This window comes from Orbicella franksi, chromosome 14 (assembly GCF_964199315.1).
Source record: "Orbicella franksi chromosome 14, jaOrbFran1.1, whole genome shotgun sequence".
Lineage (NCBI taxonomy): Eukaryota > Metazoa > Cnidaria > Anthozoa > Scleractinia > Merulinidae > Orbicella > Orbicella franksi.
This window is the reverse complement of record NC_138158.1, coordinates 10916721-10944639: the sequence shown is the minus strand read 5'-3', so window position 1 is coordinate 10944639 and position 27919 is coordinate 10916721. Positions and strand designations below refer to the sequence as shown.

General features: G+C 39.0%; 5 protein-coding genes across 5 annotated transcripts; 4 read left to right on the top strand and 1 right to left on the bottom strand.

The window, feature by feature from the left end:
- The first annotated feature begins 7 nt into the window (after nucleotides 1-7).
- On the top strand, nucleotides 8-1468 carry LOC145468772 (adrenocorticotropic hormone receptor-like). The gene has a single exon (XM_081452463.1). It carries the CDS (start codon nucleotides 404-406, stop codon nucleotides 1466-1468), a length of 1065 nt encoding a protein of 354 aa, XP_081308589.1. The 5' UTR covers nucleotides 8-403.
- A 5415-nt stretch (nucleotides 1469-6883) lies between these two features.
- On the top strand, nucleotides 6884-10090 carry LOC145468364 (D(1A) dopamine receptor-like). Its single transcript, XM_081452062.1, has 2 exons — nucleotides 6884-8512; nucleotides 9482-10090. The coding sequence occupies exons 1-2, from the start codon at nucleotides 7817-7819 to the stop codon at nucleotides 9974-9976; spliced, it is 1191 nt and encodes a 396-aa protein (XP_081308188.1). The 5' UTR covers nucleotides 6884-7816; the 3' UTR covers nucleotides 9977-10090.
- Nucleotides 10091-12649: 2559 nt separating this feature from the next.
- Nucleotides 12650-18154, top strand: LOC145468350 (small integral membrane protein 7-like). Its single transcript, XM_081452048.1, has 5 exons — nucleotides 12650-12755; nucleotides 13808-13849; nucleotides 15180-15235; nucleotides 15512-15602; nucleotides 16261-18154. The coding sequence occupies exons 1-5, from the start codon at nucleotides 12724-12726 to the stop codon at nucleotides 16274-16276; spliced, it is 237 nt and encodes a 78-aa protein (XP_081308174.1). The 5' UTR covers nucleotides 12650-12723; the 3' UTR covers nucleotides 16277-18154.
- Nucleotides 18155-18366: 212 nt separating this feature from the next.
- LOC145467718 (phospholipid phosphatase 1-like) lies at nucleotides 18367-22554 on the bottom strand. Its single transcript, XM_081451322.1, has 2 exons — nucleotides 21855-22554; nucleotides 18367-21148 (listed from the first exon to the last, which is right to left on the bottom strand). Exons 1-2 carry the CDS (start codon nucleotides 22504-22506, stop codon nucleotides 20880-20882), a joined length of 921 nt encoding a protein of 306 aa, XP_081307448.1. The 5' UTR covers nucleotides 22507-22554; the 3' UTR covers nucleotides 18367-20879.
- A 64-nt stretch (nucleotides 22555-22618) lies between these two features.
- Nucleotides 22619-26642, top strand: LOC145467742 (NADH dehydrogenase [ubiquinone] 1 alpha subcomplex subunit 11-like). The gene is made up of 4 exons (XM_081451343.1): nucleotides 22619-22781; nucleotides 23878-23985; nucleotides 24844-24963; nucleotides 26246-26642. The coding sequence occupies exons 1-4, from the start codon at nucleotides 22679-22681 to the stop codon at nucleotides 26359-26361; spliced, it is 447 nt and encodes a 148-aa protein (XP_081307469.1). The 5' UTR covers nucleotides 22619-22678; the 3' UTR covers nucleotides 26362-26642.
- The last annotated feature ends 1277 nt before the right edge of the window (nucleotides 26643-27919 follow it).

The window sequence follows — 27919 nt, the reverse complement described above, 5'->3', positions numbered from 1 at the left end:
TCTCGGATTAAACTAGCTTAAATTATTTTTATACTCAGCGTTTTGTCAAAATCATGAGACCCAAGAGGATTTAAGATGGCAGCTATCCGAAAATAATGACATCATTTCTACGTGATATGACGTCAGCGTCAAAAGTTATAGACTTTAAAGGAAATATTTTTGGACTTGCTATATATCCTACAAATGCAAGTTTAATTGCAAAAGCTTCAATACGTTGATAGGTACGAAGTGTGGGCCTAGACAGCTCCCTCCCTACGCTTTCAGATAGACAGCAAAAGACCCTACCTGAATAAGATTTTAAATACAAGCAACCTTTCCAGTGTCCTTGTTAGAAGAGAAGAGAGTTTTATACATCTAAACAACGTCGCGACTTAGGCATCGTTTCTTATTGCAGGTTACAAGTATGGGGCTTGGAGCGAGTCACTGCACGGGTGTCTGGGCCCCTACAGAGGTATCCATAACGACGATGGTAATAGCCATCATTTTTGTGATTGCCACAGTACCTGGAAACCTGATGGTCATCTTGGCAGTTCTGCTCGATCCAAACAAAAATCTCCGGAGTCCATTTACTCTCTTAATCGCCAACCTTGCTGTGACAGATCTTATAGTTGGGGCCTTGGTAGAACCCCTGTCCATAAATACACATTATCGAGAGGCCCATGGTTTATCCATTAGCATGTCATGGTTCTCCCAATCTGTGTATTTTCTGTGCTGTACAGCGTCTTTGCTTAGTCTGGCAGCGCTAACCGTTGATCGTTACCTCGCGATTACTAAGCCTTTGTGGTACAGAGCTAACACGAGTTACTTGCGAGTTGGCATAGCCGCATCTTTGGTCTGGATCTTTTCCTCTTGTTTCACTTCGCTTTTCTTTTTCGTTGGCTTTGTGGCCTACGCTTTTGTCTTTGCCAACATTACAATGTTCTGTACCATCTTCATTTTCTTTTTCTCCTACATTCGTATTTTCCAATACGCCAAAAACCAAATTGCTCAAATTGACCAAATGCATGACAGCCAAAGTGAGCAGAACAAAGCACGTCAGCGAGCTATTGAGATGGAAAACAAGCTCACTAAAACCTATTTGTTCATGTTGGCTGTCTTTCTGTCCTGTTATATTCCCTCCTGCATCATGATTTACCTCATGAATCTCTGTCATACCTGCAGCTGTGAGCTGATTCACTGGCTGAGAGATTTCCATTTTGTGTTTATCACTGTCAATTCCCTCATCAATCCTTTTCTGTACGCATTTCGGCTGCCAAACTTTAAAAGCGCCGTGAAACGCATGCTGTGTGGTGCAAACCAGGTTGCCCCATTACCCGCACCTCATTCTGCGCCAGGTCAAAACCAAGCTGGCACTGGCAACGGAAGAAACCCTTCTCAGGTCCCAAGAATTAATCAGAGGGACATAGAAGCATGGGAGAATCAAGTAATAAGAGACACATCTGAAGCTACAGTGTCAGTACCAAATTAAGACTTTTGGAAGTTTTGCTCTGTGTTAACTTAAGTTGTGTTAGAGGAACTGTAGTGTATTGAATCAAGTGAAGTCGAATGAAGCTAAGTTAATTTAAAAATAATAAACGAAATCTCTATTGGAAAATGAATTGTAAGGAATATTTCGGTTGAATTGAAAATTAATTTTGAAATACTTCGCGATACTTCAAGTGACGTTCTTTTAATAACAGACAGGCGGCAAAGACTCATGATTGGCTAAAAAGTAAAATAAAAACGTTAAGTAGACTTAAGAATTGCTTGGACAGTTGTGAGAAAATTGCTCTATCAGTAGTAATAGGAATTACTGTTTGCGAAGGACTAGTACTGCACCTTCTTCTTCTGGTCCTCTCTGAGTTTATTGTAAAAGTACGCATATATTGTAATTCAGCGTGATAAAGCAAATGATGGTTGTGCGGCTTGCAGATAGATGATCTATTCATCAGATGTTTGCTTGTACATGTAATATTCATTGAATGGCAATAACTAATAAATGTTCAACCACTGTCCATTAGAACTTGTAGGACACTGTTGTTAGGGACTGCATGGTCAAAAAGTACAAAGGGGTTGGGGGAGAGGTGAGCTGGAGCATTTGAAAATGTGGTGGTTAGAAAACACATGACCCACCACAAAACTGAGTGACCCACCCGTCAATGAAGGTTAAAAATTACGTGACCCACCCCTATAAAACATAATCCAGCAAAATCATATTTTGAGTCAGAAATTTTAGTATTAGTTACGTTTAGATTTATTTCTTAACAATAACACAAAATCATCTAAAAGAAAAAATATTTTTTCCCTTTACTCTTGCAACTTTAAGTCATTTACGTAAATTCTAAAAAAAACTTGACCGTAAACCTTTCGCGCTTGACCTCCAGCCTCGCTACGCGTGGAACAGTGATCTAATTATTCAGAACCATTAACAACCCCGGGAGGCGTGGTGGCCTGCTGGTTAGTGCGCTCGACTCTGGAGCGAGCGGTCCGAGTTCGAGTCCTGGCCGGGGACATTGTGTTCTGTTGCTGGGCAAGACACATTACCCTCACGGTGCCTCTCTCTACCCAGGTGTATAAATGGTTCCGGCGAATTTAATGCTAGGGGTAACCCTGCGATGGACTAGCATCCCATCCAGGGGGGAGGAGAAATACTCCTAGTCGCTTTATGCTACTGAAACCGGGATAAGCTCCGGCCCGATGAGCCACTTGGCTCGTACGCAGACTTTACCTATCTATTAACAACCTCGATACGCGTGGAACAGTTCTCCAGGAGGAAGCGTGGTCGAGTGGTCAGCGTGTCGGACTCCCAATCCAGCGGTCCTCGGTAGCCCCGAGTTCAATTCCTCGGCCATGCTTGTAAATAGCCAACTGGTTTGCCTCCGGCCAGTTGGGAATCTTAACAATGTTATAATCAATTTGAATTATTTAAATTATTTGCCTCGCTACGCGTGGAACAGGGACTCACACAGCTAGTAAACTACGAGTCCCAGGCCCAAGAGCGTGAGTCCCAGATCCATGAACATGTATCCCGTACCCTTGGTGCCATTTGGTGTTCTCGGCTCGGATGCGGCGCTTAGTCAAGGAACTCAGAGTAACTAAAAATCCATTACAAAGCAAATCTAACGCAGCATTGGAAAATTTAATTTAACTGAATTTCACCAATGATAAAGTTGACTGAAGACACCAATTGAAAAGTACGCGAATGAAAGGTGAATGAAAGGTGACAATAAAAAAAAAAGACGCTTCTGTGCGTTACTGTTAAATTTGCTCACAGATTGAAAATGTACCTTAAATTAAAAGAAAAAATTTCTTTGTCGCGTTCAGACGCCACCCTCGAATAAGCGCCGCACTTGAGGCGCGAAACATTTAATAAGCGCCGCGTCGCTTATTCGAGCAAATACGGTAACTTGACTACAAACAAACGAAGAGTAAGGTGACTTGGAACGACAGTGGTTCGTGATTTCTCGAACTCTCGAGTTTTGGAACCTCCCGGTTACTCGACCTAAAAATTCATTTCCCTCTCCTCAGTCGAACACTATAATTTCGTTCGTTTTTGCTTTCGAAAAGCTCCGTTTTCAAAATGTTTTTCGTGCACAAGAAAACAAAAAACCGGCGTTTTCAAGTTCCACCGGTTTGAAGAGCGTTTTCGAAAAGCTCTGTTTCCGCAACGCATTAGTGTGGACGGTAGGCCTAACCGTAGAAATTAAGCTATGATGAGAGCGCTAGGTATTCTGATAGGGTCTCTTAGGAATGATTATGCGGTGTTCATTATATCTATTTACCACATTCTTGAACTTGAACAGGAATTTTAGACAGTACTTAATTGAACTCGGATAGACAGTTGATAATGGGCCACCATTCTATTATTGAATTAGAGAAAAGGAAAAAAAAAATAGTAAACCTACATTAAGCAGGATTTTAAAGCTCGCTTGGACACTCAATATCATAATAGTAAAATATTTTACAGTGGTGAAAGCGAAACAGACCGACTTATAAAGTGTGATATTTCTTCCAGATAGAAGGAAACAGTTACATATTTACACGTTGTGGTCAAGTTGCTCATTTATTCTCGTGGGTGGAGCCCTCGCCATCAGGGTAAAGTTTATTGACAACGCCCCCCTGAACCTCTCGACTTAGAGTCCGGCCCAGCTGGTCGTACCTGCTTGTATGTTTGCACCACCGCTCTGTATTTGCATACTGAATTTGTCTGCTACTCGGTTTAAAAAGATATTCGGAATTTTTTAAATACGCTGAACAATAAGTATTTCAATAGTACTGGTAACGACTGCGATCGGAGAGTATTTTGAATTTTGAGAGAACGGGAAGTCAATTTCCGCGGGCAATTTACTGAAAACAAACACGTGTAAAGAAACAAAATAGTTATCATCTATGCACTTCAAGAGAATATACAGCAAACAATGCTGGTAAGTAAGGAATTTTCTATCATTTCGGTTAAGCTTAAATACAGTTTCACGAAATCATCAAATTTCGTAGCACATTTAGTTTATTACATCTTTAAGAGCAGCAGGGCAAAAATAAAGCTATAGAAGAGTTTTCGTAAAAAAATTCCTTGACCATACCTGTCCATCGCTTAAATTCTCTTTGCCCTTTGGATTCAAAAAGTACTTGGATAAACAAATCCTATATTGAAATAGCTATAAACGTACAAAACTATCAGCATTTGCGCCAAATTGCAAGATAATTTGAAGTGGGCTCGCCGTCGCTCAAGCGTGCAGGTGTAAACAGAAATGAGTCAATTGATCGGTATTTTTTTCTTCGACAAAGGAAAGATGAAAAGACGCAATCAACTGTAGGATATAGCTTTCTACTTGAAGGGACGCGCCCGGTCTTTGTCCAGCTTCTATTAATCGGCTGGCCAGCCATCAGATCAGCCATCAGATGATACAAGCCTCCACCGCACGAAGAATGCTGCTTCTTAATTTTGAAAGGTAAACATAAATAGAAACGTTGAAAAACGTCTCTGGAGAATATTCTTTTCATCTTTGCTTGGCAGTTAGCCAGCTGACATTAACATGCAGATTGCGCACTTACAGTGCAACCCACACCGACAAGGTTTTGCACGGGACACCAAAATCACTGCGATTTTCAATATTATCCCCTTAATCATCACAGCCGGAGTCCTAATGGTTTGTCTTCGTTGTTGTTTGTACTGTGTACTTTTGTTTCTTGTACTTAATAATATAATGGACCGTCAAAGTTTCAGTTTTATTAAGCCTGGTCTCTACGTCGTATGGTTTCGTCTGATTCAAATTCAAATGAATTTATCATTTTATGGTCCGTAGCTAGACAAGGCGGTCGAAGACGAACCAATTTCGATTCGTCAGATGGGGAAATCTTTCAGTGCGACGTAAAAATCAACCCACTGTTAACTGAAACTCTGAAATGTGTACAAAGTTTGGTTTCACTGTCAGAAAATGTACGTATTGTCAAATTTAATTTAGCCAGACGATGAATAATTTTAAATGGTATTAGCAGCGTCTAGAAAAAATACAAGCTGTAGCTTGCGTCCAAGCTTACAATCATTACAGAGTGGTAATGAGAAATCCAAATTCGCTTAAAATATCACTTCAATTTAATCTATGAATCGAAATTAACCTCTTCTTATCGAAAAGCTGATGTGAATAATTTCGACGTCTTTATACGATGTATAAACCAGGTTTAATTTTGTGTTAAAAGATGTAAACATGCTTCTCTTTATAATGTTTCATACGAATAACTAATTATGGTATTAGGAGTTGTGAAATATAACCCTGCTTGTGTCAAATTGCATTAAAAGCCCCGGTATTAACTAACCCTTCTTGAAGAAACAACTGGTCAGAAACGTTACGCAATAAACCATTTAGAGCCGATCAATATTTGAGAAAATAATTGAAATATGTACGCCTGGTAAAATCCTGTAAACGCCACTATTTATATGCAGCTATTAAGGTAGTTATTCTGAGTGAGTTGTCTGTGCCGTGTAGAACAGAAATTTTCAAAACCCTTAGCTAACTAACCATCTCAAACCGTTGAGAAACTATAGCTACTCGCTAAGGAATCCTGAAGAGATTTCAGTTCAAAAAAGATCTGAATATCTTGTTACCTAACAGTCACAGCTGAACAAGTTCTTAAGCATTTAAGCTCGTGTTTTGAATTTCCCCTCGCCTAGCTTACGGAGAGGGAAGGAGGACGGGATGCCTAACAGAGAGGTTTCTTCAAGGCATAAAACAGCTAACACCAATAGATTAAATAGCTAGATTTAGGATTGAGAGCGACTTGATGTAGTTTTGATGTTGTGTAAAGATGTTTTCACTTGATCATAATTAACAACCAACATTGTTGTCTAAGAAGTGAACTGTGCCATTCAGGAGCACGCCATTTATTAACTCCATCAGCTCTCACCTCATTTAAAACTCATCAGACAAGCATCCAGACATCGCTAATCCGTGATAGTTTGGGAAATGCAATGAATAAAAAACGCGTCTGACAGCTTTAAATCTTCGTAGAAACAACTGAAAATTAATGAACTTAATTTGAACTTAAACTCAAATGATATGGTCGAGAAAGCAGCAAAATTTGAACTGACGAAGATATGAGTCAAATCTAAACATCCTGATATTTTTCAAAAACTTGAACTCAATAGTTCTCCCTTAAAGGGTGAAACGATTACCTGGCGAGTCTTTAAATACTTTTAATCTGGACAAGTTAACGTAGAGTTTTCCTCAATCGGCGATTTATAAAACCAATAAAAGAGTGGAGTCGCTATTAATGTCTCTTATCCTTATTTTCATTGCAATCTACCATGACTCAGTGGATTGCTGACTGTACAGTGAACCCAGAACATCTTTCACGACAGGTGACAACAGTGCGATCGATTAACTATTATTAGAATTATATTAATCAGCTGTACACAGTTTTAGACAAAAGTGGTAGTTTTTAACAAAAAACTACCAAACGTGTGAGAGAATATTCAACACCACATACTTACAAAACCAACGTACTGTTAGCGGGCTTAATTAAAATCTCTGATTTTCACTCATATAAAGAATGCTAGAAGATCGAGAGCGAATCGTGTATTTTACTGGTAAAGACTGAGATCAAGTTGTAGGAGGTACTAATTTATACTTGACTGAGCTGTAATATAAATGATGATGTGGTTTTATTTGGTTACATTCCTTCACGTAGTGACATTAATTTCACAAAGCCCCTTATCTTAGACAGGCACCAAACTATAATGGTTCACTTCGCACCTATTGATTAATTTGAAAAAGATAAGACTTCAAAAGCCAGTTTGAAAAGAGCCTTTTGAGCTTGACTGGACATTCAATATCACGTGTTTACAGCAGTAAAAACAAGACTGATTTACAAAACGCTTGTCCAATGAGTTGCTATACTTTAATGGATAGTTTTCTTCAACAGACCGGAAAAACGATTATACATTGACACACTGTGGCCTCCTGCTCTCATACCCAGGTAGTACTTAAGATAAGTTACCGAAACGTCAACAAGTCAAAGTCCAAACGTTAATAAGTTCTATTACTTGTGCCCCAGATACGAATAACATTTTGGCAGTTACGCACTGTTGCGAAATGGAACAATTCATTCATTTCATTAACACATGGGCATTATTTATTTTCTCCCCTTTGTCCGCAGAACCTTCTTATAAGGCGGTTGAAAGCTTTCGGAATAGCAGAACTAATGAGGCATTTACCACTCTATATCCACCTGGCACGTTTGACTCAGTAACACCTAAAGAAATCGCGAATTCTCAAAAAGGAGGAAGGTATAGGCGAGATATACAAGGCAACACCCATTGAAACCAACTCCTCAAAATCTAATGTCATTTTTAAACACTTCCTCGCCAAAACCCGACAGCAACTTGTCCTCTTTGCAAACGACCAACCCAGAATCTTCCCAAGTGCAGCCAAGACGATCTTTAGCTGAGCTCTACTTATCCCTGGTTTCCTATGGCTTCCTTGTGATCATAATGCTATTTGGAAATGGTCTCGTCGTTTCAGCTTACATTCGGAACAAATGGCTTCGTAGGGCGGTCACACACACCTTCATCATCGGGTTAGCAGCAGCAGACTTTCTCGTTGGACTAGTTTCGTTACCCATTTGGATGCTTATTAGCTTATGCAATCATCACGGCCACCAGATTAATAACTATGCCTATCAGTTCTACATAACAGCGGACATATTTATCGGAAGCGCCTCCATCCTTCAACTGACTGGAATCAGCATTGAGAGGTCCCACGCCATTCTAAGACCATTCCAGCATCGCCAACTCCAACGAAAAACGTTTTATATCGCCGTAGCTGCAGCTTGGCTCTTCTCTGCTGTTCTGGCTTCCTTTCAACCGCTGCAGTACGGAACAGAATGGAAAACGATATACACCATACTGATAGCAACCGTATGTTTTTTCATTCCAGTTGTGGTGATCATCACTGCTTACTGCAGCATTTTAGTGGCTGCCAAAAGCAAGGAAACCTTGAAAGAAAATCAAGCCCATAAGGCTACTCTGGAGAGAGAGGTTTGTAGCTTCGATAATGTAAATTCTAGAGTCTGTTATACTGCACGAAAAACCAGTTTTAATGGATCGCATTTTCAAGAATTTCGTCAAGTGTCTCGAGGTCTAGAAGTGCTGTTAGCATTGTGATCTCAACTACCCGAAAGTACCTTTGAATCCGCTATAAAGATGCTGGCACATTCTTTGTGTAGTAGAGAGCTGTAGAAGGAAACAAATTTTAATTTAGAAAGAATAGAAAGTGATTGTAGCCGTTTTCAAGCGTTTAAGTGTCATTTTTACGACAAGTTGCTTTGGTAGTGACGTAATATCAAACCTGATCTTGTAATAAAATAGGCAATCACAGTCTCTTTCTCTGTTTTTTTGTGGTACTTAAAACGGCTTTATCGTGTGAGATCTACTGAAAGTTTTACTAAATTTGACCAAATTTGACCAAATTTCCACCAAGTTTTGTTGAATCCACTTTCTGTGCGTCTTTGTTTCTCATGAAGCTTAAGCGAGATTGTACGTTTTGGATATCTGAGAAGTTTTGCATTTGGTTTTATGCGATTTATTTTTTTTTTAAATTGACATTTTAGAATGCTTGATAGTGCATGCATGTCCATAGTATTTGTCAGGGGCCAGCCCTTGGAAAAAAGGCTCTGGGGAGGACCCTGGGGAGCCTATTTTTCCAAGTTGAAGGAGCTACGTCACGGTTTGCGCATATCGAAAAGTTTAGCCTCAATTTTTCAAATTCGTTGTTTGTAATCCGTGTTAATCTTTTCCATCCTTAGCCATCCTTGTTCCTTTATGGTTTATCATTATCTCTTTGGTGTTTTTCTATCTTATTAAACTGTTATTTTCAGGTTTCCTACCATTTAAAGGTAATTTTGTATGTGGCCAAAATAACTCAAAATATCATGAGTGAGCTCCTTGAAGTTACAAACCCAATCTTTTTTTTTTTTTCTTAATTCTCGGGCTGCTCTTTTCTTGCAGATTCGGTTGTCTTTGACCGTGGCTCTAATAACATTGTTGTTCGTTATGGCTTGGTTACCACTCTTCGCCCTTACAATGCTCGCTACGTTTGATCCTGAAGCCCTTCCCTCGTCAATCACTTTTGCCCGCCTTCTACACTTCGTCAAATGGATGCATTACAGCTCCAGTGCCTTGAACCCATTCCTGTACTCCTACCGGAATCCAGATTTACGCAGGACCATTGGTGTGCTTCTACGCAGGCTCATTTTGAGGAGTGGTCCAGGCGTGGATGAAGTGTTCAAAAGGCGTTCCAGCAGCATGTCCTCTATACGTTTACGAAAGCTGAGCAACACCTCAGACAGGAGCCGAAAGACAAGCACAGAGAGCCAAAAAAGTACTTCAAGAGTTCGTTCTGGAACCGTGTTGTCGTGGTTGAGTATAAAGAGAGACAACTCTCCCCCTTCTAGAAAGAACGTAAAGGAATATTCAGAGACGAAGGACAATAACAATGTCTAATGACAAACATTACGGTTGTAGCAAAGAAATATTGCAGCTCTTGAAGTCTAAACCTTGGCCTTGTTAAGTGAATTTCGTCCTTTCTAATTCATTCTTAATTCTGCGTCGGCCAATTAAAATATTCAAAAGACGATTTACGTCAACTTTGAGTTAACAGTCGGTATAACTCTCTCTGTCATTGCTTTTGTTTGTAAGTGCTTTCTTCGCTAATTTAGGTTTCCGTTCTTGCAGGACTGCATCTCAGTTTATTGTCCTTCCTTGAGCTGTCCAAAAAATGTTCTGGACGTATTTCATTTTTTGACACACTCTAAGCTACATACTGGACCATCATCTGGTACAAATAAGCCGACATGGGATTACTTTCTGCAGTCGGATTTGCACTAATATCAGGTAGAAACATTTTCAATTTTGATATCCCAGTTTCAGACTTTTAGCTACAATTTCCTTACTTTCTAGTTTTCATTACATAAAACTGCATTCGATTTTGAGACAGCATTACATTTTCGAGGGCCAACTGCGAAAAGAGCTCCTTAACCATGCAATTAATTCATACAGGACTGGGTTCAAACCATTTACTATGTTACAATTAACTCAATTAAAATGAAATGCATCTCGACAACAAAACGAAAACCTCCAGTCAGCCAATCACGGTTCAGATCTGTAAGACATCCAATCGACTGGCGCCTGGCACTGACTCCAACACGTGCACAAGCCGAATGACTACGTTTGTCGTCTTCAGAGCCAGCCGTTCTTCTTAGACAAGAGAAAAAGGTGGCTCTGGAGACACGTGATTTGAGTGGCTAGATTCTTGCCGTTGGATTAAGATTGTCACCATTTCAAACTCAGGTTCCTTTCATAAATTTTCATATGATAGATTTCTAAGTAAGAAAAATCTTAAAAAACCCTTTAAAGATGTTTAACATTAGTGCCGGTTAAGACAGAGGGTTTAGGGGACTGGAACCAGATTAGTCAGATTATGCAAACTTCCTAAAGGTCTTCGATCCGATACTGCGATTGAACGCTTTAAGCTGGATATCGGACTTTTGATTGGGCAGTGTACAACCCGGCCTTCTTTCACATAAGGTCGCAGGAGCGAATCTAGAGGGAGGGAGCAGGGGTGTGCACCCCCCCTCCCTTCCTGAGATGAAGCCTTCTTCTTCGTGATTTGCATGTTCAGTCGCGTATAAAAAAAAAGAAATAGAATTAATTATTGTCGGTAATTGCGAAATCGCCTCGACTAAGCGTGGCGGGAAAAACGGTTCATGTGACTTAAGTTTTAAAAGGAAAAATTTATCATGTAACGGTGTTCGAAGCCAAGTCATCAACAGTCGTAAGCATAAACATCAAGATAGCGATCAAAGGGATCTGACACTCAGGAACACAAATTGTAAGTTTCGAAATCGTTTGTCGCTTCGATTTAGAATGCGGTAAATAGTAATTTATCTCGTAATTATTTCAATTTCAGTTGACTACGATGTGACCACGGACGCAACGAGCCGTGTAAACTCTAGTTCAAATAAATCTGACAGCTTTTGATCCCTGGTGGACTAATCTTCAAAATAAGTAGCACCTTCAACCACAGGAGCGAATCATTCGCGTTAGCTCGTATTCGCTTTTAAAATTTGTTTACCTCACTAGATCGGCCCCTGGATCTTCAAGCCAAAAAGAGAACTTTGAAGAAAGCAAAAAAGAAAAATGGCCGCGCGTAATCTGTGAGTGGGGTGTGTGGGGTGACAAACACGTCAATTGCGCCAAAGAGATTCACCGATAGATGTCCCTGTCTATTTCCGGTCAGATTTTTACTTTCCAAAAGATGCAGACACGTCATAAAAGGAGTCATACTGTTATATTATTATTATTGTTATACCTCGATACGATAGAACTAAATTAAAGCTCACTGTTATTATGTCAGACCTGAAGCTTTACGGTAACCGCGCGATTTGCAATGCTGAGGCGGATACAGGATTTTAGAGAAGCGGGTTGAAAAAGGGGACCGCCCCTTAAAATTTTTAAGATAGAGATTCTCGGAAATGGGATTTCTGTTATTCTACATGCTACAGCGTCTCATTTTTTTGAGTAGGGGGTTCCACCGACCCCCCCCCCCCCCCGCAACCTCCTCGAAACCCCCTAGATCCGCCCCAGTGGTTGGGAGAAAATTTTCATGTCCGTGGTCGTGGTCTCAATAGCATGAATAGGTTTTTGACCTTTTTTCCCTCGATCGTGCCAACCCTCCAATGTTTCCATGTCAACCTAATCCAAGATGGCGGCCTAATTACTCTATACGGAAATATGTGCACTCGCTCGCACAAAATACACCGGCACTGCAGGCTGAGGTCTGAAATGTCATGAATGTTGAAAATACTTGTCATACATGCAAACGTTATGAGGTCAATAGGTCTCTTTCGTTATATTAAAATTCAGCTTGATAGTGAGGCGCTAGGCCTGGTCGTTCAATTTCCTTTGTTTGTTTGTGTCCTCCAAGACTCGCTGACATACTGAATTTTAACTTATCGAAAGTGGTCTACTCCATGTAGCCTACGTGTAGCCGTACACACCCTCCCGTTAAGTTAAAATGATGACAATTAATATCCCTAAAAAGTCTTAAGATGAGTAAAATTAAATTCGCTTGGAGTGAACGACAGCAGCGGGGCATTGGTGCTTAGTGACTCGGTGGCCAGACATTTCCATGTACATTGTAACCTGGCCAAGAAGTGGAAAGAATATAGCTGGTTGTTGAGTTTGTGACTATGGCTTTCATTTCAGACATCCTTGTTGCTGGGTATGTAAAGTTGTAACATTTTTGAGGATACTAACCATAAGTTAGACAATAGCTTCGATGATTAAAATCCCATCTTTGGGATGAATGCGCTCGTTTATCGTGAACTAAAGGTGAATTGAGTCCTCACTCGACACGTAGCGGTCACAACGAAATTATGCTCAGCTCTGTTTGGAAAATTTCAGACGAAGGAAATCACTATACTTTCATTTAGATACACTACATATACATTTAATTGGTTTGTTTGAGGAAAGACTAAGACAGTGTCTACTCTTCAAGCGCCGTTTCAAGGTGCTTCACTCTGATAATTTTGTTGACAAGCTATGGCGAAGTGCACATAGAACGTACGTCGTGGTGCTCTTGACAATCTGATTTGCCTGGGCCCTTGCCCATCAGGTAAAAATGAGAATGAAACGTTACTTGGTTGACAGGGAAGTCTTCTTGTCCTGGACGACAAGACAGCACTTTTTTGGTCCCTGCAGACAAAATAAGACCAAAATGCTTTCAAGTTCATAGTGCAGTGTTTATAGATTTGAGTGCAGTGAAACCAAACCTGAAGCACTTGTGCATCAGTCAATTCCAGCACTAAATTTAACAAACTGACATTAGTTTTTCATGTTTCTGTCCTGTAATTGATCATGAATTTTGTCACAACATTGTCAAAGTAGCTATGGATCCATGAAGTGATAGGCGAGTGGATCCACAGACTAATTTGACAATGTTGTGACGAAATCCATTGTCAATAACAGGACAGACGCATGAAAAACTGACATCAATTTTGTTTTTTACGATAACAAATTGTCAAATTGTCCACTCTCGCTTGTTGATACATGCATAGCAGTAAATTATAAATTCATGTCTGTCTGCTTATTGACAATGAAATTAGCCAGTGAGCACAAAAGAATTTCTGCGGTTATTGTAAAATGTGTACAACATATATAATCATAAGTCAGATTATAATCACAATAAAGCTCTTTTGAATTTTCTTTGTATGATTCTTCAGTTGGTAATAATCACAGACGTTTTTAAAATATTTCTGTTTTATTTTTTTGCAGCACATTGTTGATTAATGCCTGTGCAGTACTGAACTTTAAACTGTGAGTAAATTGCATTGTTTTGTCCCTGGAACTGAAGTAGGTTTTTCTACTGTACATGTCTGAACAATATACTCACTGTAAAATTTTGTCAGCTGATGACAGCTTTAGTCTTTTATAATATTGGTCAGATTGCACACCATGACACTGCAGAAACTTTAGGCAGCTTTAGTAACCGGTTTTGTTTTCTTTTTCTTTTTTTCTTGAAAAAACAACATTTTACACTTATTTCTCTTTGACAGGACATTACACTGCAGCAACTTTCAGCAACTTTAGTAACCTTGACAGTGATACCAACTGCCACTTTAAGTTAAAAAAATCTACTGCTGTAACAATATGTTCAATGGCCTCAGTATATGTTCATCAGTGTAGAAACGTTTTCCAGTTGCATATGAACTTGTAACTTAGATAATTTTATACAGACATTTGGTCACTTCACATTCATATGATGTTTCCATAGTACAGCTACACATTTACCATATAACACACACATCACGCAAGTTACTGGAGTGCTCATAACAGTTTTGTTTGGTGATTTTCCACTGTCATTAAAAGGTCTTAAAGGATGTTCAAAAGCACAGCTACAAATACCACACCTTTTGTCAGCTGAGAAGTGTAACAAAACCCTTATTATTTCATGGCATGCTTGCAATCTGGGGGGATTTCCAGGTAAAAAGGACGGGGGTGCTCATCGGAACTTTTGAAAAGAAACCCTAAGAGGTACCAAGATCCTGTTATGTGGGCGTGGCATGAAATGTTTCACGTCCAAAACAAAACATTATCTCTTGTCGTATTTTTTTTTTTTTGTCTCAATATCCTAAAAAGGTTCCCGCTGTGGATCTTTTGAGGCTGAACACACCAAGAGGTACCAAAACCACCTTTTTAACCCCTAAAAGATATGATGAGCAACCTTGTCTTTTTTATATGGGAGTACCCCCCCCCCCCCCCCCACCTCAGGGAGGATTACAGTACATGTATGTAAACTGTATCATTTCGCCATGGTTATAAGTAAGAACAAGAGAGTTTCTTATCCTGTATAGAGTGTTTTCATTATGCCATTGTACTGTATTCCATTCTGGAGGTATCCCTCGTTCATTGGTTTGACCTGTGCTCCTTTTACATACCACATAAAGTTTCCTGTATTGTCCATTCCCCAAAATTACTGTCAATGAAACTCCTACTACAGTTATATGTTTATCTCACTGGTGTTTACTATGAAATCAAGCTAAATATTAAGTAAATTGAATAACATGTAATGGTGTATAGTATTTTTATTTTCTAGCAGTGATCACAATGACAACATTGTTTACACTCAACTTTCTTTTTGTCCTAGTAAAAAGAGAGACCCGACAGATTCATTTGGAGATGAGAATGAAGAGCCCACGCTAGGTAAAAGAACAAGTTTTCTCTCTGATAATAGTGAACATGCATGTATGAATGCACTGACTTGTACCATGCGAAAAGGTTCAAAAATGATTATACTTTACATTTTGTTAATTACAAACTTGACTTTACAGTACTAGTGGAAATTTGAAACTGCAAACAAAATTTTGAAATGTAGCTTACATGTAGTACATAAAATAAAATTTACAGGCTATTTTGTTTAAATCAATTTTATTTAAATCAGTGTTCATTAAAATAAGATTTTTTCTGCTTTACCTGTAGGAGAAAAGTTTACAGAGTTTCTCCGAAATCTTCGCTACTTCAGGATTTTCATTGGTCTTTGGAACATTATAATGATGATATGTATGGTTTTGTAAGTATCAGGTGGTTCTCGATTATGGCACACAGTCATAAATTATGTGCTCTCAACTATGTATACTTACAAAGTGATGTTGTCAGTTCTACATGTATATGTACATGCAGCAGTTTACGTTCTTTTAGCAAATGTCTTTTGCCAGTTTTCACGTGATGTTGTCATATTCCCACGTAAAAAGTTACCTATCTTTCTGAAGTCTTAGTTTCATCAGGCCAGACCCTCTAAGAACTTGATATGTTACAAATTTGTGGCCAGCCAGGGTTCTTCATGTTGCATTAGAGCATGTTTGGGCTTCCAAGCATTTGCATTGCTCGTCATTAAAATGGCAGCCCGAGAAGGCCAGGGTAAAAAGACAGTTTATCATAGAAGATTTTCTTTACTTAGACAAAGTATTTAAAACTTCAATGTGTCAGAGCTTTATAGTTACTGTGATAAGTTGTCGTCTTAAAAGCAAAACTTAATTGATATCAGATGTTTCTGTCACTTGACAGCCATCATGATAGCTAAGATCTAACATCTGCAAAATGTGTAGGCTCGATTGGAAAATGTACTGATAGCCTAAAAACTGGTTGACATTTTAACTGATGGCTGAGAAATTGCCGAAACTGAATTTACAACACCCCATTCAAACCCTCCTTTGTCATTACTTTTTCAGATTGTTTGGTTCATGACAGAATTTCATGGATGCTTTTATTCTTGAAGGATCATAGAAGTCCTTAATGCATGTGTACACGCTGCTACACATTCACAGTGCTAAATATCGACAGGGGAATTAAGGACAAAATGTAAAAATGGCCTGGAGTTTGTGCAATCATGGGAGTTACCAAAAGACAACTTGAGGACAGTCGTAGCATATTATATTAAATAGCGCTGTATAGAACATGAGGTCTTTTAGCTTTCTGGCTTGTATTATGCATGTAATATAGATGTACGTAACTTTGGAAACCAAAAAAAATTGTTGAAAATTCGAATCAAAACTCGTGTAACTTCTTACTGATGGTGCTTGTAAGTCGTTTGTCATTGCTTTATGTTGTAGGAAGATGTCTTCGAATAGAAAAAAAAAAAACTTGAGCAACAACACCAACTCTTCTTGTACCCATATATGACTTACATTTTTACTTTTAGGTGCCCAAACCAATTTTTTTTTTACAAGGAAGTTCTCCTAAAAGTTTTCGATTTGAACTAAACGTAGATTTTTTTATTTTTATTGAAAAAAAAAAAAAAAGAAAAACGCTCAAATAACCCATTTCCGAGATACCTTGTGTCTCTGTTTCAAGACGAGTCTTCATGCGAAACCTTTCATATGAAAACGAGTTTGATTTGAATGAAAATGAACCTGTAGAGAGAACGCATTTTCATTTGAATGGTTTTGCATGAAGACTTGTTTTAACACAGAGTCGGAAATTGCCTATTGGCCGCCACTTAACAACAACATTTGCACTAGTCTTCTCGAGGTTGTAGAGGGCTTGTGAAGTGGGTCAAGGAACACATGACGTCCCTTTCTGTTTCAGAGGCACCTTCCGGCATGGAAGACACAGGAGGAGGACACAGGAGCCATGGCAACGGTTTCTGAATCTACGACATACAGCGAGACCTTGCTTTTGTGATAAACGAGAGGGTTGTACCAAAAAAGTAGAATTCAAAAACTCACACAAAATTCACGTTAACTTCAAATCGAGAAAAAAAAATGTTTTGGGAGAACTTTCTTTTTTTAAAATGTGAAATAACAGAATCATGGTATGGGCACTTCTCGGGGGCACTTTAACAAATCAAGTAAAGAGACCAACGAAAAAAAAAACAGATAGATAAATACACACACGCCAAAACAAAAAACAGATTAGTAATGGCAAACATCCCCCACCGTCTAACATGGCGGTCTAAAAAGGCGGTCGCAAGGTTGTAACGTTAACTCGCCCCAATAAGACGCCTGCACTGCAGGGGTATTTTAATAAGCATGCGAGGTATTATAGCGCAATGCCTACTTAAAACAGTTCCTCAGTCATAGCTAACAATACCCGAACACAGAAACCACTCAATTCTTAATTTTTCACAATTGTCCTTAAGCATGTGCCATTATCCTCTGTATTTTATCGTGGTTTGCCACTCAATGGCTGGATATTTATTCACGCGTTCCTCTCTGTCAATTACCTAGTAGGCCAAGACTTACCAAGGGTAAAAGTCCACACAGCTTTAGAGCCAAGGTAACCAGTTCAATCTAGCCCTGTGTGGTGGTCATATTACTTCTGCCCAAACCCTAGTGGCGTCATATTCCGTTTTATTTTTTAGTTTTTTTAGTTTTTATTTGGGCTAATTTCTGCTGGGTATGTGCCGCTGGCTTTTCAGAACCCCACTTTATTCCGTGGCCAATTATAGACTTAGCCGCTTTTGGACAAGCGTACATGTAATTTTCGCGATCCCAACTAAGTGACTTTGTTTTTGTATCTATCTATAAAGCATTAATTTTAGCTAGTTCATCCTAAAATGAAGTGACACATTTGTAAACTGAATGTAGTACGGTAACAACTATTTCTCCGCGAATCTTCCCATTTGTAAAATGCTATTTGCCAGAATTTTCTTCTGAAAATCCCGAAAATGTTTTATCCCATTCTATTGAAAATGTACGTGTAATTGCATTATTTTGTGTGGCTCGAAATTCTGCGGATTCTGATTTTTTTTTTTTTTTTACTCTTTGCGGTTTTTTCTACGATCTGCAAAAAAGAGTTCCCGCAAAACTTTTCTCCGCAAAAATGTACTCCTCTCCCGAAATTATATACATAAGAATCACACATGTAGACTCTTGGTAATGAAATTGCCCATAGTATACTACAGGTGAAACTGCTAAAACGTTTGCAGAAAAGGGTTGTCTGAAGGTACGTACTATCAGCCACATTGGGGGGACGTCATTGTGATATAGTGACTGATAACCGTGTAGTGTAATAAAAAAACAACAAAAAAAAAACGCTGAAACTGTTGTATTTCAAATAGACGCGAGTTAGTGAAAATCACAAAAATTAATACCCAGGTCGGAGAACCAGTCTTTCACAATTGTAACAAATAGTTCCCGTAAAATACAGACAATCGCTGATTCGCAGAAGCAATATAAACTCCCGCAAAAATTTCGTGGCGCCGGCACATCGTCATTATGCTATTACTAGGAAGAACCCCCTTCCCCCAGGGCAACAGTGGGAAAATATTGCTCTTGCTACTTCATAGAACTCTTTTCTATCAATTCAAGATGATGCATTTTAAATTTCAACACGCGGTTTTAGCGTTCTTATAAGCTTCTTGTCTTCTTTAAGTTTTGGGTTTTTCTTTTGACTATTGGCAATTGTTTCGGGTCTTTAAACCTTCCACTTCTGGGCGCAGAGCATTTCCCGACCTCCCGGGGGGACTCCCATAATTATAAAAAGCACTGAGATGCTCGTCGGGGATTTTGGAAAGCAGCCCTAAAAGGTGTCAGATCCTGCTTTGTGGGCGTGGCTTAAAATATTTTAATAGGTACGATGTGCACCCCTGTCATTTCAATATGGGAGTCCCCTCTCCCCGGGCTCGATCCCTTATTTGGCGAGCATGAAACGGACTGTTGCGAATAGTATGCTATTCACACCAGTCCCTTTAATACTAAGTGAGTATAAATAAGAGCTTTGCATATCATTTCAGCCTAGCTCGTTTGAGAATCCTTTGGATGTTGGCAGCCACAACATGTCGTCTCTCTTTCTCGCTTGTTCCTACATTGTATCGGGCTTCTCTTTTCCCCTCCCTCCCTTTCCCAAACCTTTTACACTTCCAACTCACTCTAGCACGATCGCATTTTTCTATCTCTTATTCAGCGAACGTGAAAGTGACTGTCGAGAAGAGCATGCTCTAAAATTATTACAATTTCCCTTCCGTGCTTTTCTGGAACTTCATATTGAGGGGAACATTTTTTCCTCTTTATAAAAGCCATATTAATTATAGTGTGTTGTACAGTGCTTCCCTCTCTTAGGTTTGCTGCTAAAGCTGTCAGTAACTGGACATCTCAAAACTACTGGGTAAAGAAGAAGTGAAATGAAACCCTTCATGAAATAAGGGTTGCTCATACTGCACAAACAAGTGCTATATGGTACATTATTTACCAAATTGTTTATTTATTTATAATATGTCATAAGTTAAATAAATACAAATGCTGACTTCAGCATAGTATTATTATTGCTGATCTTGGAGTATTACTTATATATAAACTAAAAATAAAATGTCTACAGTTCTCTTCTTCTAGACTTAGAATTAACAATAAGATAGAAAGCTCACGATTTCTATCGGCTGAACAATTTTCGGGTTTTAAGGTTGTGCAAAGGTTTCAAAGTCATTTATACCATCCCGTAATCTTCCCAGGAAGATCATATTATCCACTAATTTTTCCAATTCTCCTTCCAAAACTTTGGAAAACAAGAAAATTAACGCTGCCAATATTTAGTGAGGACATACATGTATCCATCCACTGCATACCTCAGCCAAATCAACTATCATCTCATAGCAATCTCGAGTGAATAATCTGATTGTTTCTAGTATAATTATAACCAAATTTCCTTTAAAATAACAATTTCCAATCATTTCTCAATGCAGTATTAAACTTCATGCTTCAGTAAAATTGCAGAGACTGAATTATTTATTCTTTTCTGAGTTATTTCAACTTTGCAATTGTGCACACACACTCCTCAGTTCATTTAAAAGTTTGAGGTTTTTAAGTGGCATAACAGTCAATTTCTTTTCATTAGTGTTATTGGGAATTGAATTATCACGAAATATTTCTAAATCTTCATCGAAATATCAAAGAAATCAGAAAATGTTGTAACTATGTGAACACCCTCTGGCCACTGCACTCTTAAATGGCTGATAGAACGGTGGAACCTTGAGTAATGAAGGGCCAGGGGACTGGCAAAATACGTTTGTTATAATGAGGTTTTGGTGTATTGAGGTTTTTTCCCATATATTTCACTATTACTGGGGGGGGGGGGGGGAAGAATATCGTTCGTTATATCAAGGACTTTGTTATATAGAGGTTCATTAAATTGAGGTTCCACTGTATAAGAGTAGCTCAGCCAATCAGATTGCAGCATTTGCATTAGAATACTCTTGTAGAATTCTACTAAATGAATTAATTTATTTCACAGAACCATGTTCTGTCTTTTTATCTGGAAAGTATTTTTAGTTGCTGTATTATATTATAGTGTTTTGTGAAATAAGAAAGGAACTGCTAAAAAGGTCTGTTACATTGTTTGACCATGGTAATCTACATTAGACTACATTTTCAGAAACTGTTTTACTGTTCCTGTCTCTCTGAAAAATTTGTAGTACACGGTCAATTATCAGCACAGCAATAAGTACACCCAACAACAGACCTGCAAGGACATCACTCCAGTGATGCTTGTAATCACTGACACGAGACAGTGAGCACAGGACACCCAGCTGAACCACCAACAGTTGAAGAAAAAACTTGAGAAACTTGCTCTGAGGAAAGTGGATCATGGCTTCCATGTACAAAACTGTGAATGTCACAGCATATGCTGCAATGCAAAAAAAAGAAAAGTTAATCACCATAATTGCACCTCATTTCAAGAAAAATTAATAATAAAAATAATAATAATATAATAATAATAATAATGTGCTGTGTTTCTATTGAGAATTTCCACAGCCTTTTTGAGTTCTCCCAAACTTCCACTTCTTCTGCAAATTTTTGTGACAAAAAAAAGAAAACAACTTGTTTACTTTGATCATCAAAATGTCAATTCTCTTTGCTCACAACATCATTACGTCTTCTCAACAGCTTGTGCTAGTTCTGTTTCTATCGAGGTTTAGTATAAATCTACTTGCATCCTATCATGAATGCTATTCTCTGATTGGCTACGCTACTCACTATCGTGGTGTCTGTGAAGAGGATTTAGATAAAGATAAATCCCCCACTACTTTTTGAGCAACAAAAACCCTATCTTCATGGATCGAGTGTACCAAAGACATCTGTGGTCAAGTGTCAATTGATACCCTCGACACCGAACTATCAACCGGCTGTTGATCAAGTGTCGACAGAGTGTTGACCGATGTCAGTGGAGATGTCAATCAATGATATTGATGGATAGTATCAATCAATACTCGAACGTGGAACTGGATGCCTTTAGTACACATAATCCATCTTCATAAGGCCCACCTCCCTTCCTCTATCATACTACAGAGGTTTCACTTTTACAACTGATCAAACTTTACTGGAATTAGTACCTGAAAATGAAGCATGTCCTGACGGGAATGACAATCTTCCCTCTCTCAAAAGACTAGGATCACCTGTACAGACATCATCCAAGATGTACGTATGACTACAGTTCATGAACACGAAAGATGGGGCTTTGCAGATTGAGAGAAAATGAGGCCTTAGCCTTCCCACAGTGTATTTTCCAATATCAGTGACAAAAATCGTGGTGAGGCCTCCAAAAGCAAAGGAAACGAACAAGCTGCACAGCCGAACAAGCAGAGAATTCAGTTGCAACGGACCAATCTTGAAGGGCACACCCTCGCAACGTTTTCCAGATCTCTTGTCATTTCGCTCGTTGCACCATTCAGTGACTGAAATGACCAGATAAGCCAACGCGAAGCCAACGGAATACAACACTGACGATGGCACAGTACTGTCTTTATAAGGCTTGTTAATGCTGTCATCGTCACAGTAAAACCCTCGGCGAAATGGAACAGCGACCAGCTTAAATAAGAGGCAAGCCAAACCAACTGCAAGCAAACAGGCAAAGTCAACAACCAGCCAAGTAAACTGGGGTTGCCTTTGTTTAAGTGGTTGTATTTCAGGCATTGTGCACTCAAGTTCTAGTGAGTGGCTATGGTCTTGAGAAGAACGTCTCTCGTTTTCCATGTCACCAGACATTTAGCATAAAATTCTGATAAAATTACTAAACTTTTGAAAACCCCTTCAATATTTATGTGCGCATAATTTTTGCCTGGTTACCAAGGTCCTAAGTGACCAGACTTTGCCCGGTTACCCAGCCAGGCCCTCAGTTTCAGAAAGTCCAGGATTTGAACTGTTTTGCGGACGAAAAATGCCTCACCGTCCTAAATTTGACGAACCATGGATGGATGAACTCGACGGTCATGACTGTGTTCAAAAATCTGTCACTCTTGGCGTTAAAGCGGCAATGGTTGGTAAGTACTGTGTTCTGGATGCCTTGTACTGTGTGCATTGAGGGCTGTACAAAAATCCAAGTATTCTTGTAGTATTTGCTTTGGGCGAGTTAACGATGTGCTTCAATAAACTCAGTGCTTAAACTTGCTAATTTATTTTGTGGCGCTAAGTGATAAAATTCAACTGTAGTGTTTATTTTCTCCAGCTCGCCAAATCATGTTGTTAGAATATTCGCCTGCTAAGCTAAGCTTAAGCTAAGCTTTTAAGTTTTGATAACTTTATTGAAACTGCCATATGTAAACTTAGTTGATATCAGAATCAGAGAATATTAAGGTTGAACAAATGAAGCAATCGATTCTCCATGTACTGTACAGTTGTGTTGAACCACATTTTGTATATTGGTCATCAATTTCCAATTGGCATCAATGGGTTTGATCATTATAAAATTTGCCAAGACATAATCAGAAAGATAACTGTTGTCTTGTAACCTGTGTCACAGCTGCCCCCCTCCCCTAAAGAAAATCAGAATGAGTATCTCTGCAGGGGCAGATCTAGGGACGAAGGAATGTGATCTTTGCATGAGATAGTTAATGACCTTTGAAAGTTCACAGATTAAAAACAGACCACTCTCAGAATAATCTTGTCACCTCCGTGAATCTGGCTTTTAAACTTCAAATTTCTAAATCTAAATCTCACTCACAATTAAAGTGAAACAGGTTTCCATTCTGGTCTTAATGACCAATTCTCAAGATCAAGATATTTATCAGACTGAGTATGACCAATAAAATAAAATAAAATTCAAAGTGCTTAGGCTAACAGTTTACAAACAGTTAAAAGTATTTATTCATACTACCTGAAAAAGAACAGTAAAGGAATTTTTTTCTCATAAACAGCTGAATCGCTTCAATGTGAACCTCTGAAAAACTTCACAAATTCATGTTGTTTTGAGGTAGAACATGTACATGTAGATAACTTGGAATTTCCAACCTTTTCCATTTAAAAATCAACTCACAGCAATATTTTTTTATAATTTGATGTGCACAATTTTTTTTGACTACAGAAGAGGTAATTGAGCATTAGTGATGAAACTCATTTTACTGTGATTTTGAATTTCAGGAGTTTTTACCGGTGCTGCTTATTCTGCCTTGAAAATCCCTGATCCTGAGCCAACACCACTTATCCTGCAGTCCTTTATTAAGATGAAGAACCACTCTCTCTTTCTTGGTATGCTGACATACACTGTACATGTTCTTGTAATGTTAGTAATGATAATTTTTTGACTCAGCACCCTACCCAGGCTATCCCATTCATAAGGCGTAAGATTTTCTTGCAAGTCGTTTTTGCATATCATGCATTCATTATCCCAGAGTGCTTTTCAATTTACAATTTATTGAGTGTCATAAACCAAAACCAAATCAATTAGACTATACAGCCAATCTCAAACCGTAAGGTTAAGTCTGCTTACAAGCCAAGTGGCTCATCAGGCCGGAGCCTATCCCAGTTTCTGTAGCATGAAGCAACTAGGAGTATTTCTACTCCCTCCTGGGTGGGATGCTAGACTATTGCAGGGTTACCCCCAGCATTAAATTTGCCAGTACCCATATATACACCTGGGTGTCTTGCCTAAGAACATGTACATAATGTCCCTTGTCAGGGCTCAAACCCGAACCGCTCAATCCAGAGTCAGATGCACTAACCACGAGGCCACCGTGCCTCCCAATCTCAAAGCATAGAAAAACCAAAACGAAAACCAAAGTAACTGCCTGATAATGTTTGCCTGATAACCATTATTAATAGTGCCCATAGAGTGTCTAGAGCATTTTTATTGTCACCCAATAAAGAAATACACTTCTCCAAGTTTTAGGTATGTGCGTTATCCCAAACTTCAGATATTCATGGAAAGTAAAATGTTGTGCACAAATTTACTGAGCCCAGTATGGAGCAGCCATATAATTTGATATCCCTTGGTGGTACGTCAATTGAGACTTGACAAGAAGCTGGGAGCAGTCAGTGTGATAAATTTATGGCTGGATACAGTTTGTTCAAACCCAAAACCTTTGTTGTTGTTGTTGTTTTTTTCAGGTGGAACGGTAACAGCATTTGCATTAACAACATGCACTGCTGCTTCAATAAGAGAAACGGATGACCCAACAAACTGGGCAATAGGTGGTGCTGCAAGTGCAGTGTTTATGGGACTGGCTAGTAAGTTGCCTCTGCAATCTCATGCTAGTGGTATAATGTTAAGACAGTGTAGTGTATACAGTTTCTGAACATCTAGTACATCTAAAACACTAATCAGGGCTGTCATTAAGTTTGAATTCACCTGTAGCCTTGATCTTCACAGCCGTAGCAAACTTGCTACTTTATGGGTAAACTGTATCAACTACAGGCCAGTTCACCTGTAACATCAAGGGTCCATCAAACATACTCAGCCGTAATTAACAGCCCTGCTAATTCTTTTAGCACCATGCTTTGTTCACTGTTGTTAAAATGCATCTACAGAGTACATGTACATTTATAGGTATGCAGAAAAATAAAGCATTTAATAGAGAAGCAGAAAAGCAGAGATAAAGCTGTAAACACTGATTTCAGTTCCTCTCCAAGAAGGGAGTTTGGGAGAGAAGCGCGGGCTCTTTTCTGAAACAGCAGCTGGTAATCAAGCCTATTAGAAAAAGTGTCAAACTCATTCAAGCAGGCACTTAGTTCAACTACTTTAAAATCGCCCTGCCCCAACCCCACACCCCTTCAGTCCTGCTTCTAAGACTCGGATTTACTGAAGGAAAAAATGTTCCCACGTTGCCCTATACAGCCAATCTTTCCTTAACGTATGGTCCTCACAGAAGAGTGTACTTCAAAATGTAATAGGCAGTGAATTATGTCTTATCAGAGGAACACTCCTGTAATGTACCCTTCATTAGAGTTGATTCTTGTCAGCTCATTTGCAAATGTTTATTTTACAATACTTCCCTTGAATAGCAGTTATAGAGGGTCGCACAGGGGTGGGGGGGGGGGGGGGGGGGGTCTCTGGCACGGTTCACGAACGGAAAAAATAAAGGATCACAGACATAAAAATTTCGTTTTCCCGAATCACGAAAATATGCAAGTAAGATCCTTTTTTAATGACCTGTTCTTACACTAGAAAGAGTGTTTGAAGAAAGCAAAATAGCGTTAAGGCTCCATATTGCAAAGCCGGTCACTCTCGATAGACGACTCTAACCATTCGGAGGACTTGCGTCTCAAAATCTGGTAGAATAGAGTGGTAAAATCACGAATATCGGTTAATCATTCAGGTTCTTCACGGGTCACGCAAAACCTTCAGGTCACGGATCACGAAGAATAATTTCCTAAATTCAAGTTTCACTTAAAATAAAATCAGCTAATCACGCATCACGAGAATACCCCTGTACGAACCTCATTATAATAGTCAGTGGTATGTTTGAATTAATTTAGTTCATGTGTGTTTTTCTTCTTTTTTCTTTTCTAGGAAGCAGCTGGGGTATCGCCTGTATTATGACACCAATTCTGGCCGGTGCAGGAGCGTTAGCGAAGTACAGTGGTGTGTACAAACATCCTTTCCCAACTGACAGAATGTACAGTTGATGAGCTACCCGGCATGACTTCATTGACCCTCTGACACAGTGTGGCACGAGTTTTGAGAATTTTTGTAAATAAAAGTGTGTTGTTGGTTGATCCTGAAGTTTAAAAAATTGTGTTGTTAAAAGTCAAGAGGTAAAACACTGTCACGTTCAAGTAAGTAATGTCAGGAAGTTTCTTCAGTCTCATGATTTTGTAAACAGGGCCACCAGATTAAGAAATACTGTTCATAACGAGTTGCAGAATTTGTTAACTGTGGAAGAATAAAGAAATGTGACACTTTTCAATACCTTAAAGCATTGAGGTCTCGTGGAAAAAACTTTTGTGAATGATAACGGTGTTCGGAGCATGGGTATGGAAGTTATCCTGGACTGTCTTCTCCTGTTCAACCCCTATGTAGAGCGGGAAAGAGAGAGTCCTTCGACTGGACGTGAAGGAGATGAAGGGTAACAGACTTCATCGCCCATGTAGGCCTTATTCTTAAGGTAGCTCATCTAAGCTATCTTCTGACATGGTACCCAGTTCCTCCGAGGATACTGCTTCCACGCTCGTTGTGTGATACATACTCGGTGAATGTTTTCGTGCAGGATACAAAGTCGCATAAAAACTGCTTAATAAGCTGTTATTTTTTAGACCCTCCTGGGATTTTCGAAACCAGGATCGAGTGATCTAAAAATGTATATAACTTGAGATGGATTTAACAAATAAAGAAGCCTAAGCCATGTACTACACTGTGATAAAACACGACGGGCATTTGAGAACACGAGGGAAATGTAGAAAACACGAGCCGCAGGCGAGTGTTTTCTCCATTTCCCGAGTGTTCTCAAATGTCTGAAGTGTTTTATCACAGTGTAATACACTGCTTAGGCCTCTACATTTGCTTTGTGATATAAATTTTACACGCCGCGAGTAGAAACAACATAGCACACAGATCGACAAACTGACGCAATTTAATACCACTAAACTGCTACATCCCTCGTCTTCAAAACTTTCTGCTGCTTTGCAGAGAACTCCACAGATTTCTTCAAAGAAATGTTTTTCGTCATCCCTAACAAAAATGTTGACCATAGTTAATGTAGCGAAAAACCATGCAACATGCTTTTTCTCTGTTTTATACTCTGATAAAACATGGGTTTTTGACAAATCAGACCGTGCACAGGGTCCTATCTATATTTTAATACCTTAGAAATAAGGCTCGTCATCATCCACGTTCTCTCCCGTCAGTTTGCGTAAAATTCAACTTTTTTTTCACCGAAAACAAAAATTAGGGGGGCTGAACATAAACTAATTAGTATTTATTTTTCCAGTCAAAATGAATTACTCAAAGATACACGGATAATTTAACAAGAATAACTTCCTTATCAAATCTTAAGATTCTTAGTAAAACTCCGCTTTCAGCTAAACACTAAGGACACTCGAACCATGAACCCTTGATATTTTAATTTTTGCCCTTTTTTGCTGATTGTAGAATGAGGATTCTGCATATCAACAAACGTATTAGCATGTTTAATTTTAAACTAAAAATGGTGATCTTTTACATTATACGAAGAGCTCTCGTCAACCT

Excerpts from the sequence above, each read along its gene's own strand:
- LOC145468772 (XM_081452463.1), top strand. The coding sequence starts at position 404 with ATGGGGCTTGGAGCGAGTCACTGCACGGGTGTCTGGGCCCCTACAGAG.
- LOC145468364 (XM_081452062.1), top strand. The coding sequence starts at position 7,817 with ATGTCATTTTTAAACACTTCCTCGCCAAAACCCGACAGCAACTTGTCC. Across the intron at positions 8,513-9,481 it reads AGGCTACTCTGGAGAGAGAG|ATTCGGTTGTCTTTGACCGT; the intron begins GTTTGTAGCTTC and ends CTTTTCTTGCAG.
- LOC145468350 (XM_081452048.1), top strand. The coding sequence starts at position 12,724 with ATGGCTTTCATTTCAGACATCCTTGTTGCTGG. Across the intron at positions 13,850-15,179 it reads GCAGTACTGAACTTTAAACT|TAAAAAGAGAGACCCGACAG; the intron begins GTGAGTAAATTG and ends TTTTTGTCCTAG. Across the intron at positions 15,236-15,511 it reads GAATGAAGAGCCCACGCTAG|GAGAAAAGTTTACAGAGTTT; the intron begins GTAAAAGAACAA and ends CTTTACCTGTAG.
- LOC145467718 (XM_081451322.1), bottom strand. The coding sequence starts at position 22,506 with ATGTCTGGTGACATGGAAAACGAGAGACGTTCTTCTCAAGACCATAGC. Across the intron at positions 21,149-21,854 it reads AGGACATGCTTCATTTTCAG|CATATGCTGTGACATTCACA; the intron begins GTACTAATTCCA and ends TTTGCATTGCAG.
- LOC145467742 (XM_081451343.1), top strand. The coding sequence starts at position 22,679 with ATGCCTCACCGTCCTAAATTTGACGAACCATGGATGGATGAACTCGAC. Across the intron at positions 23,986-24,843 it reads GAACCACTCTCTCTTTCTTG|GTGGAACGGTAACAGCATTT; the intron begins GTATGCTGACAT and ends TGTTTTTTTCAG. Across the intron at positions 24,964-26,245 it reads AGTGTTTATGGGACTGGCTA|GAAGCAGCTGGGGTATCGCC; the intron begins GTAAGTTGCCTC and ends TTTCTTTTCTAG.